A 13,017-nucleotide genomic window follows, 5' to 3' on the forward strand; every position below is an offset into this window, starting at 1 on the left:
GGGTCCTTTAGTGATTTTTTGGAGAATGCTTTGGAACACTGAAGAAACACAATACTTAAACCAGAGTCAGCAATGATCAGTTGTAAACAATAGTGTACCTTTTTAAATTTGCCTTTAACACACCTCTCCTGTCTTTCTTGCCTGTTTCTTTTTCTTTCTTCTCCCCCTATTGTCCCCCCAACCTCTTCACAGGAAAGAAGGAGTATGACCTGCTGGTCATCGGTGGTGGGTCTGGAGGCCTTGCTTGTGCAAAAGAAGGTTGGTATAACCAGATAATAAAAGCTTTATGTTAGCTTAGGTGTTGTACGTGGAATCTAGAAGTGATACAGAAAATATTGAACATTTCTAAGATACATAGTATACTGTGCATGATTAACTGTCAACTTACCTCTGTCAAACTGATCTGAAAATTAATTCATGCCCTCAGGTGTGATGATCTTGTTTGGCTTCCCTGTTATTCTTTTTAAAAAATATTTCTTCTGTTGTCTCCAGAAAGTCTAATCTTTATTTCACTGTTTCTGAGTGCTTCTGCAGATGGCATATTTTTGAAGATGGCATGTTTTTCTTTATTATATTTTCCTTATGTATCAGCTAAAACATTTCATTCATGCTGTTTCCAGGACCCGTCTAACTTCTGTGGAGAGTCTTCTGCCTTTTGTAGTGCATTACCCCATGTGTTCAGTAACCCACAAGATTCTTAAACATCTAATTTAGCATCAAATTATTGTGTTTATGGGCCCTAGTCTGGGTTATTAAATGCCTTCTGGAGAATATACTGACAACATCAGCAGCCCGGGCTCTTGGTGTGATGTCTAAAATTATTAAAAACCACCAATTGTCATCTCCTGTACTCTTAATCTGTGCTTCTGCTACTAAATATATTTAGGTTTCAGTGCTTCTCCTTCATCTAAATGTGTTTTCCTGCTTTTTGTTTAAAGCTGCTCAGTTTGGCAAGAATGTGGCTGTTTTGGATTACGTCGAACCTTCTCCACGAGGTATGAAAGGGGAATACTAGAATGATATCTGGATATGTGAGTGAAGCTATGGCCTGGGTCAGCAGGTTGATCCAGGCAGCAAAGTGGCCAAAGCCAAGCTGCATGCTTTGCTTGTAGCAAAAGATAGAAGCTCTGTGTTGTTTCAGAACTGTAGAAGTAATTGCATGAATAAATAATTCTCCAAATAACCCAGTTATGTTGTTAAACTCAACTGATGTGGGTTTTTTTGTTGTTTGTTTGTTTTCAGGAACCAAGTGGGGACTTGGTGGAACTTGTGTAAACGTTGGCTGCATTCCTAAAAAGCTTATGCATCAGGCAGCCCTTTTAGGGGGAGCTCTTAAAGATGCCCAGCACTATGGCTGGAGTGTGGCCCACCCAGTTCATCACAGCTGGTAAAGAATATAGCCCTCCTTTGCACTCCTTTGTCCTTTGGATGTGTAAGGAAGCATACTGTTGATGTGCAAAATGATTTTCACTGAAGCTTGTTAGACTACCCCTTGTTTAAAACAGAACTGTAATTACTAGCTTATGGGGGCAGCTCTTGTGTTGGTCTGCACTTCAATTTGCTTTCGTAACAGAAAGTATTGTAGAACTTTAATAATTTCTAGCAGTCACCTGGATGTTTGAGCTGTATTGTCTGAATTTGTAATACAATGTTTTCATGTTCCATTTCTTGCCTTGTGATAGGTCTGTGATGGCTCAAGCTGTTCAGAATTATGTGAAATCCCTGAACTGGGGACACAGAGTGCAGCTACAAGACAAGTAAATATGACTTTGAAGTTCATATTTCCTCCCACAATCAGGGAGCTCTTCTCCTTGTAGAATCAATTACTTGCCTTTGGAATTTCTCATTAGAGCTAGCGCTGTGACTTTATGTCCCTTCTGCTCTGGACTATAGATGTCCTTGCCAGTGTAGGTGAGATATTCTTTTCTTTTCTTTTCTGTAGTGGTTGAAAGTGACCATGGCTGAAGGCTTTCTAACAGCATAGCAATATTCTTGGTGATCTGGTGAGGTTTTGCATTAATATTAAGTAGTCAGGTTTTAGCAAAATAATTTCAGACTTGTGCCCCAAGACTTCTGTGCCATACGTACAGGCCTGCAGGTAACACTATACTAAAGCAGCTGAATTTTTTGCTTTTAGTGCAGAAATAATTTATCTGACATACCCAAGTTCTTCAGCATATGGTTCCTTTTGTAGAGTGATACTAATGTAGCAGGGACCAGTCTGTGACTCCTGCTGAGTGACTTCTGTGTGCTCTCAGAAGAGCATTCTATTAGTAATGTTCTAAATAGTAACGTTATGGACAGTGGAATGTGTATCATTTAAAGAGATCACTAACCTGATACCAAAGCCTGCCAGAGCATTAGGTGCTGAATTGAGGAGTGAAGTGATACAAGAATTAAGTGGCAATTGTGTGGCAGAGCTGCAAACAATTTGGTGATGTGAGATGCTTCCTTTCTTTTCTATTCCTGATGGCTTTTTTTAGGACTTCAAATAGGGAAAAAATAGGAGTTTTCATCTGTGTTCTCCTTCACTGAATGTGTGTTTATGTTGTTGTTTTCTCCCGAACAGAAAGGTGAAATATTTCAACATGAAAGGAAGTTTTTTGGATTCCCATACAGTCTGTGGTTTAGCAAAAGGAGGTAAAAAGGTGAGCTGCTCTACTGGTTTCTGCAGCATAGTTCACTACAAGCATCTCAGGTTTTGGTGTGTCCAAAATCTACTTTCTGCTCTGAGTATTAAACCAGTCTGAGATGTGTCAGGAGAACTGCAGAGACACTGAGCTTTCTAATAGAGAACTGTGTGTAGGAAGCAATTATACTGAATGCACTGAATTTGGCTTCAAACAGATGGGTTAGGTAACAAAATAGTGGCTATCTCTGCTTATTTGACAAAAGACTGAATGTGCTTTTTTAAGGCTTTTTGTTTTGCTTTGTTTTTGTACAGTGTTACTGGTTAATGTCAGCCTGAGAGAGAAGTTTTAGGGGGTAAATGTCTTTCAGGGGCACTGTCTAAAACTATGCCCCCGTTGAGATTTCTTAACAGTAGACCTTAGAGATGAGTCACTTGGTGTGATCTCTCCATGTTTTCTCGTAAGCTGCCATTTGTACACAACTGTTCTTTCCAAGTAGTCATCAGAATCTTATCCAGCATAATAACAATTGCATGGTGGACATTAGTAGCAGAGTATGTATAGGAGAAGCCTTCTGCCTGTATTATTTTGCTTTACCCCTGGCCTTTTTTAACATTTTGCTGATTGTTATGTCAGATAAATGGTAGGTGGTAGTGCCAGCTTGCTCTCATATTGCTCATTTCAGGTGCTTGATTGTTGTGTTTTTGCTTGCAGACTACTCTTACTGCTGAAAACATTGTCATTGCTACTGGAGGAAGACCCAAATATCCCACGCATGTAAGTTACACTTGCCATTTCACAACTTCAATGACTTTACTGTTGTGGTCTCAGAGAATAACAGATGTTCAGAGGATAACGTAAACATTGCAACACGAGACATTTCTTATCTGAGTGTGAAACACTATTTTTTGCATGAGCTACAGGATTTTCAGAGAAGCACTTTTATAGAAAACAATTTGCATAGATTTACTATGTTAATGTTCTTAGCATCATGGAGTCATCTAGGCTGGATAAGATCTTCAGGATCATGTGATCTTGCCAGTGTTGCAAATTCAAGATCTTCCCTGTGTGTTTGTAGATTACGGGCGCACTGGAGTATGGAATCACAAGTGATGATCTATTCTGGTTAAAAGAGTCTCCTGGAAAAACGTAAGATACTTTAAAATGGCTTTAATATGTTGCAGCTTTTGTACATTTTACAGCAAGGTGAAAAATGTCCAAAATTGCCTTTTATGTCATGTTTTCCTTCTGAGAATTTGTTTTACTACGCAGCAACATCTCACTATCAGCTCTCATAAGTAACTAGCACAGATTTTTTTTTTTCCATGCTATTCCCGTTTAAAATGAAATTAAAATTGAATTTTCATCGTTGGTGAAGGCGACTTATTTGCTGTGGCAAACTTCCTCTTGGAAGCCACAAGAGGGCAGCATGAACTTAAGCAAAGGCTGTTCCGTCCCGATCCTTTGCTACGAGTTTACGAGAAGCTGCTTCTCAATTGGAAACCCCAAGATAATGTTACGTTCTTTTAAGCGATGGCACGTCTGATAATCCTATCATCTAGCTGCATTTTCTTTTGTTACTTTTGCCCCTTTTTATGGTTTGAAAGCTGTCGATAAATTGAAATAATAAAGCCTGTTCTTTTCTATGTAAATTGTCACAGCATGTTTTACAGCACGTAACACAGTAAGTTTCTGAATCCACACAACACTCCAAAGCATTTTCTTGATTCAAATAGCTGTGGTAAGAAATATACACTTGCTAGCATGTAAGTCAGCTGGCACTCTTTCTGTTTGTCTTTTGGTTGTGCCTGTGTCCCCGGTTCAACATCTTCACGTGGTTCTGAACAGGGAAATTATATATCAGAAAGAGGCTAACATACAATGCTAGTGCTTTCAAAAGACAGAGAGCTGGCGTTCATGATCATGACTTTCTAATGCAAAGATACAGTGTATGCTAAGGTAAGCATCAAACCAATAAGGGCTCGTTGGTACAGTTTAAAAACAATTAAATTTGCAGCTCTTTGCATTATATCAGTCATTTCTTGAATTTTGAGAGCATGATTTATATGAGGAAATTACAAAAAGTGAAGAAAGGGGAAAAAAAGAACACTTAAACATAAGGCTTATCCTTGCAAGATGTCTCTGTGAAAATATGGCTTTTGTCCAGTTGCTTCAAATACGTGTTGTAACAGTGTAATATGGGAGCCTAGTGTTTATATGTTGCATTCCTAAGATTTAGTCAAAATAAGCCCTCGGGGACTACAGTAGCATTTCTGTACTTTATCAGGCTCTGTCCTAGCAAATGAAGGAGGGAGTTGTTAAAGGTTTGTTTCTGACGGATTTGTTTCTTTTATAAATACTCCCAAGGTTCAGTTTAACACTTTTTGTTTTTCAGTCTGAGCTGTGTTTTACTTATTCTTTCTTTTTTCCTCTTCCAAATGTACATAGCCAAGCTGTGAATGAATATGGCTGGAAGTTGTAGAACTGTCAGTCCTGCAGTTATTCTTCCTTTTTTTTTTCTGAACACAAACTGTTGGCCAAATTAAAAGTCCCTTAGATATACAAACAAGGAATTCTTGCTACTGAGATGAAGGCCTTGGCAGAGTGAGCTAGAAAAGGTGCCTTGAAATATGTTGAGAATGAGTGAGAGATTGAGCAGGTGTGGCAGAGGTTAGGTTCTGCTTTTAAAACTTTTCAGTTAGGTGCCCAGGAATCATCGAGTTTGTAGAAGAGATGGTGAATAATGCGTGGCTGGCAGCTGTTTTTCATTTGATGAGAAAGAACAAATGCATGCAGAAGCTGCAGATATTCTGACTCTATTCCCTGTGCATCTCCTCAGATATTTCTTTATGTGCAGTGTGTGGCTTTTTGCAGCAGTTTCCTGAAGTCTGCAGGCTGAAAGAGGGGATGTTCATCCATTCACAGATTAATCAGATAGTGTAATGCTGGAAAAAATATCTGCCTGTGTGTTAGATTATTTGCCAAATGTAAAACCTAAACCGGTAGATTTTGATCTTTTGGTAAGAGAATATGATAAGGTTTTGTTTCAAATGCTTGTACTTTGTTGCTTTTGCTCCTAAAATTAAATAACGTATTTAAAATCTCTGATGAGTTTGTGGTTCAGGATTAAGTACATTTCTGAATTTAAGTAGATTTCTATCATCTCTAGCTTTTTAAAATGCAATTGCCAACCTACTTCTTTCATACCCGAAAACTCTCAGCTGTTTTTAAACTTTGTGTTATGGCAGGGAGAGACCTGCTCTGTAAAAACAAACAAGTCCAGCAGAACTGTGCCAGTCATTGCTGTGGATTCTGGTTCATGGTGTGTTGTTCTCCCCCAAGTGGTCGAAAGTTCTTTATGAAGCATGTGCTTCTGTAGATGAAGATCCCAGTCAGAAAGAGTCTTAACATTCTGTGTAGTCCTTATAGCAGTAATTAGGTATTTTGATCCTTAATGATGCTTTTTTCCTTATTGAAAAATGCAAGAAAAAGCTTTGTTGTAAGTATAAGTATTATTTGGAATGCATCTCTAAGCAGTGAGATGTTAACAAACCTGCATATCATGTGAGTAACAAAGACGTGTGAGTGCAGCTTGCCTAGCAGCTGGCTGTCAGTGACTGACCAGTTTGACCCACTTCTACCACCAGAACAGCGACTGAACTCTTTGTCTGTTGGATACCCAGCAGACAGCAGACAGAGGGAACTGAGGATATGGAAGAGAGAGGACTGTTACAGCGTGCAGGCATCTGGGTACAGGCATAGAAACTGGTGTTCTAACTTCAAAATGCTGATGAGCAACTTCAGTGATATTTGTGATTGAAAGAGTGTGAAATGCAGGGAGCCATAGGATCTGCAGTGTTATTCAAGATCTAAACAGGATATATTTGATTCATAGTAGTCCAATTAAATCTATAGTTTGACCTAGATTATCTACAGCTATGTAGATGAGCTTTTAAAGACAGGAAAGACAAATATTTGTCATTTGGATAAATAAGATGATGAAGAAGTGGATGCCTTCAAATCAAATAGAAATTTAGCAGTTAGTAAAATCTCCTATTCTCCTTTTGGGAACCATAACCTACTTGATAAAAAGATGATAAATTCAGTATGTGCTTAACTTCTGATTGACTGAAGTTTTCAAGAAGTTTTAAAAATTGGTTTGTAATTAGGATACATCTCGAGATTTCGAAATATGCTTTAATTTGATGAGGTGCATGTCTGTGCACTAATATGTTGTGTACTGTCTCAGAAGCAGTGGTGCTAAGAGACCCTGAAAAATGAGGCATCGGTAGCAACAGACACTGTGTGTTTGGGGGAAAATAGTGTCAGTTTGCAGTCCAGATGCTTCCATCTGAGGTGAACCACAGAGCACAGCTGAAGTATTCATGATACCTCTTAACCTTGCTGACTGTTCTGATTTTTTTTTTCCATAGCTTTCTTCGCTTTGACTTTCAGAATATATGTTCAAGTATCTCTTTACAATATAAAAACACTTCCATGTGTCTTATATGCCTGTTATTTTAAAAATTCTGTTAAGAAATTAACCTCACTTGGTTTAGTATTGTCTTAGTTGGAGTTGACAGGCTTTCTTCCCACTTAATAATATCAGATCCACTGCTCAAATCTGTGATCTTGTAACTGCACACACTTCCAAAATAATTGTTGTTTATGCAAATATGCACAAGTTAATTCCACAGCTTCATTCTTTCTTTTTTATATAACAGGTTGGTTGTTGGAGCCAGTTGTATCCTTTGAAAATCTGTGATAGCTTATGGTTATAAGCAGCATAGCTGCCTTTCAATGAAAACTTAATTTCCCAAACTCCTGTGCTCAATGCCCAATATAATGCCCAATATAATGGGAATAATTTTCTATGCAGTAGCATCATGGGTCAGCTGAAGGTGAATTCTCAGGATCTGGAAAACAGTCTTGTCTCTGAGGAAAGTAATATTCTAAGGCTTTGGATTTTTATACCGTTCAACAAAAGGAAAAGATGTGTGAGGAGAACGTGGTATCTGTAGGTAGAAACACCACTTGTATGCTACCTTTTCCTCTGTTGCATTTATATGAAACCATTGTTTATGCTTCTTTAACTGATACTTCACCAGATGTTTCTCTTGAATGTGCTGGTTTTCTAACTGGTATTGGGTTGGACACTGCAGTCATGATGAGAAGTATCCCACTTCGTGGGTTTGATCAGGTCAGTGCAGAATATCTTGCATCTCCTTGTTTATCAAACATAAGGTATGCTTCATCATTTTTGTCTCCTAAAGAAAGGACATCGGCTTTTCCAAACATTCCCAGTACATAATTTCTGAAGAGTAATTAAATGAATATTAGCTCATGTTTTCCTATCGTATCACTTGATCTTTTATTCAGAAAATTTAATCTTTTTTTTCCTGCTTAACTGAAAACAGGATTGAATAGATTGGGAAGCAGGGAGGGATATGTACAGTGCCACTGCTAGAAGTATTAGATGATTTCTTTAAAACAACCCAGAGTTGCTAAGAGTTGCAGATAATGATTTTTAAAGTAAATTACTGGACTTAGCATGAAGTAGTTCAATGTGGAGATCATTATGGTGAATGTAAGTAAATCTCCAAGCTGAAAATTCTTAATGAAATAGGAACTGGAAATCATGACTTCATGACTTTCATAACAGTGACAACTGCAACAAGGTAAATAAAAAAGTGTATGTATTACATGGAGTGAGAGTGATCTCAGTGGAACCATCAACCCTAAGGTGGAGAAAGGTGTAAGCAAAAGAGAAGTTTAAAGAGAAAAAACTGTTTCAAGATTGGGGGAAAAAGTATGAGTGGTCACAGCTGCACTGACAAACAAAAAACAGTTTTGGCCATAATTCCCTTCCTGTTTAAAAAGAATACAAATACAGTGGAGGGGGAAAAAGAAGGGGGGGAGGGAGTTATGTTAAAAACAGATTTATTTGCTTAAAGAAGCAGTAGTGGGAAGTATAGTGGCTTTGGCTTAAGGACAATGATTGGACTTAGTAAAGGCACTGATTGAGTGTGGTTTTGTAGCCCCTGTTGGGAGAATACTGTAAAGGTAATTGTAGATCTTCTGTGTCTTCAAGATCTGATGCTAGCATTACCTTCATTTTTGAAGTTTGTGTGGTGTTCTTAAAACAGTAAGAGAATTCTGGTTTTCACTCACACCTGCACTGATTATTTTTTTTTATTTTTTTAAATGTGTAACAGCTCAATTTTGAGAAAGAGTATTGTTAGAAGAAGCAGTGATAAGTACCACTGCAGGTAATGATAGCTTCTGCTGGCACATCAGCCACCTGTACTTCAAAGTCTTTTCCTTAAAACTCGTGGAATGTGTAGCAGAATTTGCAAAACCCTGTATAAGAATGTGCCTGGGGAATTGCACTCATAATGGAAGAAATCTGCATGAGGAATGACATCAGATCTGAGTGAGCAGGGAATAGCATTAGAAGTCTGTGTGTGGCACTTTATAAAATACAGTAGGGCTTTCTCTGAGAACTTGATCTTCTGCAGGCAGCAAAGCACAATAGAAATTTCAGAAGTAAGTTGGAACAGATATAAAATAATTACGTTCAATCTGTAGCCACGCTGAGTCTGATGGAAACTGATTAGTGAGCTGTCACGTTTCTGAAGTGATATAATAACCCTGTTGTTGCTTTCCTGTTGGTTAACTAACATCAAAAATAAAGTTCTGTAAGTCAAGACCCTGCATGCAGATCTTGTGTGAGCAGTTTTGTGATGCTGTCCTTTGAGTAGTAAAGATATCCTTTGACAAAGTGCAACCTGAATTACTGCTGTCAAGAGCAGTGACATCTTGGATAAACTTGTCAGTGTTGTGCTTTACTCACTGCTTGTGGTGTGGCATTATTTCAAACAAGCTCTTGGGACAAATGCATTATTTCCTTTTTGTAGTAGAACTTTTCAGAAAATTTTAGGGGTTTATAATTATTGCAGAGAAATGACAGGTGTCATGGCAAAGGGGAGTATTTTTCTTAATTAGCTTTATTAAAGTGTTGAATTCAGCTGCCAGAAAACAGCAATTGTGGTAATGAATTTGCACTAGATGCTATTTTTGTATAAAAATCAAATTATTATACACAAGTTTTTACTCACTTTTTAAAAATAATCTGAATACTCAGATGCAGGTACCTCTTGGAAGAGAGGTTGCAGGTCATTGTAGCTCAGCAAATTGGGTCAACAGTGCACAGTAGCTAAGTGACAAAGAATGTTTGAAATATGTGGTGTATTTATTGGATTTCATAAAGGCAGCTGAAGGTCGTGTCTAAGAATAAATGCTTTTTCTCCTTGCTTGACAGCAAATGGCATCTTTAGTAACTGAGCACATGGAATCTTATGGCACAAAATTTTTAAAGAAATGTGTCCCAACTAAAGTTGAAAAACTGGGAAGCAGCAAGTTACAAGTCACCTGGAAAAATACTGACTTGGGCACAGAAGAAACGGATTCCTTTGACACAGTGATGTGGGCAGTAGGTAAACCTGATCAGCTTTATGTTTATTTGTAATGCTTTCCTTTCTGAAAAGGGAACTCCTTCATGTTCTGTGGGGCCAAACCTATTTTTAAGATTTAGTATCCTAAAGGTCAGTCATTTTCAAATTCATTTCTTCCACGTGTGACTTGTTCACTTCCTAAAGCCCCATGGAAGTTACAGTGAATGCAGCAATGCACAGTAATTACTTATGTATGAAAGGCAATGAATGTGATGCTGTTTAGTCGTCGAAACTTTCCCAGAAGGTGAGAGCATGAATGCCAGCAACCTCTGTCATTGATGTTCTGTAAGTACACGCGTGGTCTTATTTGTGGAGATACTCACTGCAAGTTTGTGTTGGTCTTACCTTCGAGGTTAGGTTTCTGCTAGGGATTTCTGAACTGTTCTTGTTAAGTTTGTTACTGCAGCCATCATTCCATCCAGGGAAGTAGAAATAATTCTCTCTTAAATGAAATCCAAACTCGTTGCAGGGAGCCTTGGCTCTTGGGAGATTTTTGCAGTGTTTCAGATCCTTCTCATGATCCTTCTCAGTTCCTGTGCTAGTTCTGATGGACTTGCATGCCCATTGGAATAGGATACCTCTTGTTTCGTCTTACATGGCCCTCTAAATATCTGAGATACTAGATACGTAATGAACAGCTGAAGGCAGCAGTGGTGTTTAGAAAGCAGGTATCTGGTGGATGTAATGAATAAGCTTAAACTTGCTGCCCAAAAAATCTGTTTTGATGCAAAAGAATGATCTGTTTTACATCAGCTTTAAGAACTCCTTTTAAACTATTGCATTTTTATGTTATTCTTCTCTAACATGACTGCTCTATAGAAGCATGAGAAGCATTACTTGTTCACCTGTTAATCAGATTGAATTTAATTAGTGAAGTCACAGAATAGATCAATTTATAGCTTTGTGTTCTGCCCAGTGGACTCAACCTACTGTCCTGTTGTCCCTTCCCCCTGGTTATGTCTGCTTTGTATCTTCCTCATGCTCTGAAGAGAGAGCACGCTGTGTCTCATCTTCTTTGGATTACTTTGATTGCCCTTTTCCTAGAAGTGTAAAGTGCTTGTGGAAACTACAGAAACAACATCTGATAGCGGGTTGTACTCACCAGTACCAAAAACCCTCCTGCTTTCTGAGAGCAAAAATGCTGTCTGGAACAGCAGCAATCCAGAAAACTGGGGAATGGTATTTCTAAAGCGAAACGAAGCCTGCTTTTCCCTTCTACTTCTTTTTGTTTCTTTCTTCCCCCCCCCCAAAGCCTGTCTCTAAATGTGGTCACTGATTTTTTTTTCTCAGCTTTCTGGTAAAACCACGCTCTCATGCAGAGTCACACCTGTGATATTTCAAGTCAATTTATTTTCTTTTGTCAAAGATTAAAAATGAGCTGTTAAGTTGAAATAACACCATAAACATCTTGGTTTAATTCTAATTATAATAAAGTTGCATCCTATGCTATTACAACTCTAGTTGTAACATGACTGCACTTGCTATTCTTAATACAAAAGAGCCATATTCGTTGTAATTCCTGTCAGAGATTTGAGTTGTGATCCATGTATAGAAACTGAAAAATGAACAGGTTGGAGTTTCTGTGGTTCTTTTGGTGTCTTGCAGTTTGGGCTTTTTTTTCCCTTTTTTTCTTTTGTTGTTGTTTGTTTAAGTGCTCCAGTTGGCACTCCACACTTAAGGTTTAAGAACATTAGCAGTTAAAACTGTTTAATCGATGTGCAGTCAGTATGATTCATTGTTTTTCTCTGCATCAGCACACCCACACCAGGTGTCTCAGATAATAGACTGGGAAACTTGGTGGTGTTGAGGATTTCCTGTCTGCAGATGTGCCAGTTACAATACTGATTGAAGAAAGTCAGCTTGTAGAGTTAGTTCAAAAGCAGCCACTGTGGTTAACTAATTGTAGCCTGAATTACAGTAGATCTTCCCTTGATTTTTGTGAATGTATCTGTGAATGGATTATTACAATTAATAGGATCCCATGAATGATGTTAAAAATGCTTACTGACAGTGGGATAATTCAAGGTTGGTAAGCTACAGATCCGATGTCTTAACGTGTAACCTTGGTGGGGGAGCAGAAAAATTACTTTGTCTATATAAAGAATTTTGTTTCTATTTTATTGGAATGTTTAATTTCCTACTAGTATGAATAAGCTATTAAAAGCAGACTTTACTTTTATAGCAGATTTTTGTACCAGTCCAAATGTTTGAGGCAAATATTTTGATAGATTTTACTGTAACTTAAAGATTTCAGTCTAAAGCTTTTACTGGTTATTACTACAAGCTTTGTGTTACTGTGCTGAGCTGGGAAGCAGGTCACTGAAAACAGCTCTTGCTTGGCCTCTATTTCTGTCTGTTTAGTCAGGTAGTGTCCTTCTGTTTTTCACTACAGCTCTGTCAACTGCTCTTGTGAGAATTCTCCTGAAATAAGCACCTGAGATATTGTTTCTGTATTGAAATTATGCATATAACTTTTAGTATGACAAAACATTACATCTGCTCATAAGGACACCAGAAAACCTTTTAATGATAAGTGCCTGATGTACCTGAGCTACAAAACAACATTGAGTTTGTGCTTGCCCAGATGGAACTCAGGGTGTTTGTCCAAAGGAGGGGGTAAAGACTGACACATTTAATCCAAGATGCAAGCTCTGATCTGCGGGGCAAAGCTGCAGGAGATGAAGCTCTGTGCAGTGCACTTGTTCAAGCTGTCGGAGGAATGAAACTCGTATTGAGTTCTGCAGCTGCAACCAGCTAATGTGTAGCAGGAAAGGACAAGTTGTATTTCCATTTTAATTTGCCGTTGATGGCAAAACATTACTGCTGCAACTGGCATTTGTCCAGATGATTCATAAGGTCATTGGAAAAGATAT

General features: G+C 38.2%; 1 protein-coding gene across 1 annotated transcript in view; it reads left to right on the forward strand.

Moving 5' to 3' along the window:
* Positions 1 to 13,017, forward strand: part of TXNRD2 (thioredoxin reductase 2) — a 31,899-nt gene that overhangs the window by 896 nt on the left and 17,986 nt on the right. Inside the window, exons 2-11 of the mRNA XM_052690967.1 lie at positions 193 to 258; positions 939 to 995; positions 1,243 to 1,387; positions 1,683 to 1,757; positions 2,570 to 2,648; positions 3,345 to 3,407; positions 3,709 to 3,779; positions 7,355 to 7,374; positions 7,739 to 7,830; positions 9,952 to 10,126. Coding sequence (XP_052546927.1) covers positions 193 to 258; positions 939 to 995; positions 1,243 to 1,387; positions 1,683 to 1,757; positions 2,570 to 2,648; positions 3,345 to 3,407; positions 3,709 to 3,779; positions 7,355 to 7,374; positions 7,739 to 7,830; positions 9,952 to 10,126 — 843 coding nt within the window. The remainder of the gene's footprint in view (positions 1 to 192; positions 259 to 938; positions 996 to 1,242; positions 1,388 to 1,682; positions 1,758 to 2,569; positions 2,649 to 3,344; positions 3,408 to 3,708; positions 3,780 to 7,354; positions 7,375 to 7,738; positions 7,831 to 9,951; positions 10,127 to 13,017) is intronic.

The sequence above is a fragment of the Tympanuchus pallidicinctus genome, unplaced genomic scaffold, assembly GCF_026119805.1.
Source record: "Tympanuchus pallidicinctus isolate F22 unplaced genomic scaffold, pur_lepc_1.0 scaffold28, whole genome shotgun sequence".
Lineage (NCBI taxonomy): Eukaryota > Metazoa > Chordata > Aves > Galliformes > Phasianidae > Tympanuchus > Tympanuchus pallidicinctus.